Source organism: Corvus brachyrhynchos, unplaced genomic scaffold (genome assembly GCF_000691975.1).
Source record: "Corvus brachyrhynchos isolate BGI_N302 unplaced genomic scaffold, ASM69197v1 scaffold334, whole genome shotgun sequence".
Taxonomy (NCBI): domain Eukaryota; kingdom Metazoa; phylum Chordata; class Aves; order Passeriformes; family Corvidae; genus Corvus; species Corvus brachyrhynchos.
The window spans coordinates 2,355,767-2,360,506 of record NW_008238316.1 but is presented as its reverse complement, the minus strand read 5'-3'; the positions used below and the strand labels follow the sequence as shown (position 1 = coordinate 2,360,506).

Here is a 4,740-nt window from a genome sequence, read left to right as displayed (position 1 = left end):
TCCTGGGCTCAGGATCTCTCTGGAAAGGTGCAAACCCAGAGCCCCTCATCCCAGGAATTGCTGTTTCTCAGTCATTTAATTGTGATGGTCTTCCAAGGAGCAGGGCCCCATCTTAAAAAAATTTACCTGTTGGTGACCTGGCAACAGGCTCTTCTCAAGGTGGGGCCAACCCCTCACAGCCCTAAATCACAGATCTCCCCATTTACCCTTTATTTTTGCACGGTGTTGTCTCACTATCGAAACAACCCCCAAAAAACCTCCACTGGGATCAGGTAAGGAGCATTTACCACTGTAAGAAATTCACAGCAAACCCAGTTCCTGCAGCACTGACGGGTGAAGAATTACTGACCGAAGAGGTGCTGGGAAAAGAGGCCAATCCCTTGATTTTTCACTTGGAAGTGCAAAAGTACAAAACCGCTGATTTTCTGCTGCGTGTGCTTGGCGAGGGTCACCAAAGTGCACATAGAAAACGCTCCTGAACAGCTTGTGACCCTGCCTGGGTGCCCTGGGATCGATCCCTCCGGAGCAAAGCGTGCTCCTGTTTACCACAGATGTATAAAAGGACTGAGGCTTGTGTTTAAAAAGTTTTAATGGTATTTCAAAGTCCAGTGAATGTCCTCGGATTACTCTAAAATCACAGAGTTGCTTCACAGAATTTAGTCCTGGTTCTAATTTGTAACGGATGATTGAGATGCCATTTTTCCCTTCATTCCCTTTAAACACACACGATTGTCCTCCAGTAAATGGAAATTGTGATTTTTCGTTACACTTCACAGTGTTAAAACTCTATACAAACCTTGTACTACTCGTACAAAAATAAGTGCTTCATGCACACATTTTTAATACTGCTTCTTGCCCTTTGCTTTGACATCTTTCTGAACTTACATAAATAGCTGAAAAAGCAGACTAAACTTACTGAATGTGGAAAGTGAGAAACACTTCCTGCCAACGGTTTGAGAGACACTCCTGGCTACGTTCCTCGTTGGCAAACACCACTTAGAGACAGAAGAGAAAAAAAACCAAAGCCGCGAAATCCGTAACACTCTCGGTTATTTGGCCCTCTGGGACCGGGTTTGTCCTTTGCTGCGAAGCCAAACATGGCCAGCAGCAGCCACACAGGGCTTGTAATACCTTTAGGGTCACCCTAACGAGCTACTTCATAAATAGGAGGGGTCTAATGGGACCTCAGACTGTACAGCTTATGGGGTTTGTTCCACTCCGGGGGAAATTGAGTCAGGAGAGGAAACACTGGGCTCCTGCAGCCACCACCTTGGCACAGACCCTCGTGCTTTGCACAGCTCAGGCCATGCACAGGAAAAGCTCCCCTGGCAATGGCTTTTGCTCTGCCACATCACAGCATCTAGACCAGGTGAAAAATCTGGGGCTGGATCTGCTGGGTGTCGTCGACCCAGCTGCAAATTCTTCCTCCCAAAAGGGTTTTTTTGGTCCTAGACTGAAGAAATTCAGGTTTCCTTAGTGTGCATCACTGCAGAGGATTTATGACACAGGATTAATGCTGTAGTTATCCAGCACTGGATTCCTCCTGTATCTCCATCATTACCCCTGCCTCGATCCTGTGGCAAAAATAAATGGGTAATGCCCCCCTGCTGCACACCAAAGGGTGCTCCCAGCATCCCCACAGGGTTCAAACACAACACCAACTCTGCTGCTCTCCAAAAGAAGAGGTGCCTTTACTGCTGGTGTGAACCCATGTCCACTAAATTAATTTTTGCTGGAATCAGAGCAGGCAGCAGCCTTGATTTAATGTGCAGGGCTCTTTCCAACCCGGGAAAATGTTCTTTGGATAGAATTTTATTCAAGGTGCCTGCTATTACTGGGCCATGGCTGTGAGCTCTCATGCTCTAATTAAGTAGAGAATTGGCCTTAATGAATTGCACTTTTCTGCTCCTCAGGCGTAAAAGTTTCCCTATTTTTCAACGAATGTGCCATTCGATGGGAAATGCACAGAAATACACCGGGATTGGCTGATTTCTGGATATGGCTGGGAGGGAGCAAAGTAAGAGGGAAAACTGCTGAATTCTTGTGCCCTGCTTTAAAAATAAAATGAGCATGGAAACCTGTTAAAAATTAGCCTCTGAGGCTGAGCAGAAATGTTTAGGATAAATGTTTTTTTGCCTTGGCTGTGCCAGGAGGAATTTCAAAGAGCCTTGAGATGCCCCGTGCTGGTGGCACGGGGGGATCAGGGGCAGGGAGAGGCAAACTTGTGGCCAAGGGGCACCTCTGCTCTGCCTGGCCAGGGAAACTTTGGGCTGGCTGGATGGAGGAGAATTCCTGATGCACGGAGGGGTTTGCTGGGCCACCCCATCTTCCCCAGTCCTGGTCACAGGACCACAACAGCCACGGGACCAGCTGTTTTCAGCACAGGTTGTTGCTTGTAAACACACACACAATAGGTGTATAAATATATAGATATATAAATATACATATACACCTGAGAACCTCTCATTTCCTGGGCTGAGCTTTTGCTTTCCAGTGTGAAAATCTGATTTTTGCATGATTTTTTCTGATTTCTCCTCCCCCCCACCCCCCTGCTTAATAATCCCGTTAACAAACCTAAAGACATACAAGACTGAAACTCCGACTAAAATTAACCTTAGGCCACAGATTAGCTTAGAATCATGAGGGTGTAAGAATTACCAGACTCAGATTGGTTTGCTTTTCCTTTCTTCCTGTGCTGGGTTTTAGGGAATTTGGTTAAAAGGCTCCGTAGCCGTCGCTCCGTGTGGCGACAGCGAAGGCAGGATAGGCTTCATAGGTGGCGTACGTGGCCAAATCTTGTCCCATTGTCACTGCCTGCTTGAGCTGAGTGGCTGTGACAGTGGCAGCTGCATTAGCAATGGTGTATCCTGAAGGAAAAAAGAGAAGGAAAACCCACGGATCAGTGACTTGTCCATTCCCAGTGAAAATCCGTTCCAAGCTCACCATCGCCTGGAAAGTTTTGATGGGACAACTTTTGATGGGAATGACTCGGGCAGCAGTGAGTTTGTTAGTGGGAATAATGTAAATAAATTAAATGATTCACAGGAAAATGGAAGCATTTCCTCACCCCTGATTTGTTAAGCGTGGTGCTGGAAACACGCCCCTCTCTGCTGAATATTTTTTCCTCAGGTTTTGGTTATTTCTGAGCTAATGGTGCTCTGGACATATCCCCCCCTGTATGGCATGAGGAGGGCAAGCAAACAACCTAAAATAGGGGAGATTTGGGCAGGATTCATGGAGAAAATATAGCTCTGATCCCTTCACAGCCAACATACAGACAGTTTAGGACAGCCATGGTAGGGAAACCCCCTCAAGGCAACAGCAGGGAGAAAATATTTAGTAGACAGGATTTTTTATTTTTTTTCCCATCGGTTTCTAATGGAAAATGTGGTTTCAACACTTCCAGATTTTCCATGGGAAGATGTAAATGTTGCTGTTTGAGAATGAATCACTGGGAAAGCAGCATCATTTGGGGCTGGCTCCTCTGAAGGCAGGCCATAGCAGCTCGTCAACCAGACCGCAGTGTTTTGTTGTAAAAGAATCGGGAGTCAAGACAAAGCCTAAATTTGGGAAGAGCAGCTGGGCTATCCATCGGATCTGCTGGACCAGGCTCCGCTGCCAAACTGCATCTCCCAGGATCCTGTCTGACCAGGTGGGCAATGGGATCAGCTCAATGTCAGCCAGAGCCAAGGTCCTCTTGGTGGGGGAATGGAAATACCGGGCGACAGGGAGCACATGTTGCCTCACCAGAGGTGTCACTTTGGGGAAAAACATGAGGAATTCCTTATGATTTGAATATTGTGGCTGTCCAGAGTGTTTTCTTTGCACCAGCAAAGCCAGATGCAACGTTTCAAGCAGGAGTTGAGAAATCTGGGACTTAAGGCACATCTGCCACCATCAGGAGAGAAATGAGCTGCGACCTGGGCACGGCCTGAGCCGAGCTTTAGCAAGCCCTGACCGAGGACCAGTGCGTGCTGCAAGCAGCAACTTCAGTGCGTGTCCATTTGCCAAGCTCCCGAGACAAATAAATAAGGGTGGATGAAAGAAAAGGAGAGATGCTAATTAAGCTGTAAGTGGGGGCTGGATTCAATAAAGAGCCCATTTGGTTTCCACGCTGCGGAAGCTGCACAAGCCCAGACAAATTGATTTTTCTGTGGCTTTTGCGGACTCCTGTGGCAGGAAGCCGGATAGATTTTTTATTTTTTATTTTTTTTAATCCATCCTTGAGACACTCCAAACAACTCAGTAGTACTGACTAATGCATTTCTCATGTGCAGCTTGGCACGTGGTGCTGCCTCTCCATCGGAGCTACCGTCATGCTGTAGAGCACAGCAAATGTAATTCCTGTGTTTTCCATGACTTCCCAAGCAGTTTCAGGCTGTTGCAAGAGCTAGTGAGTATGAATTCTCAAAGTGGGAGAAAAACCTTCCACGGAGGTGTGAGAGCTGGGATCACATCCAAACTTTCATGGCTGCGTCATTTTTTTGGCAGATGAAACCGTACGTGTTGGTTCAGGAGGAGCTGGGGGTGCTGGGGGAGGACGGAGGGCCCGTGAATTCATCAGCCTTGTGTCCTTGCAGGGACGAGGATCTCCTCCACCCTGGTGGCATCAGGGCCAGGGAGGGGACTCACCCCAGATGTGGCACTGGGGACGCCAGCTTTGCATCCTGCGTAGTTTCTGGGGCTCCCAGTTGAAGGAGGCATTCACAAACTGGGAGGAGGGGAGGGGAGGGGGGGAGC

The 4,740-nt window shown here is 47.8% G+C and overlaps 1 protein-coding gene across 2 annotated transcripts in view; it reads right to left on the bottom strand.

The window, feature by feature from the left end:
- Positions 1-571: 571 nt before the first annotated feature.
- A1CF (APOBEC1 complementation factor) overlaps positions 572-4,740 on the bottom strand; it is a 21,434-nt gene continuing 17,265 nt past the window's right edge. For both annotated transcript variants that reach the window (XM_008633277.2, XM_008633279.2), the window contains exon 11: positions 572-2,867. In XM_008633277.2, the coding sequence (XP_008631499.1) occupies positions 2,716-2,867 (152 nt within the window). In that variant the 3' untranslated portion in view covers positions 572-2,715. The remainder of the gene's footprint in view (positions 2,868-4,740) is intronic.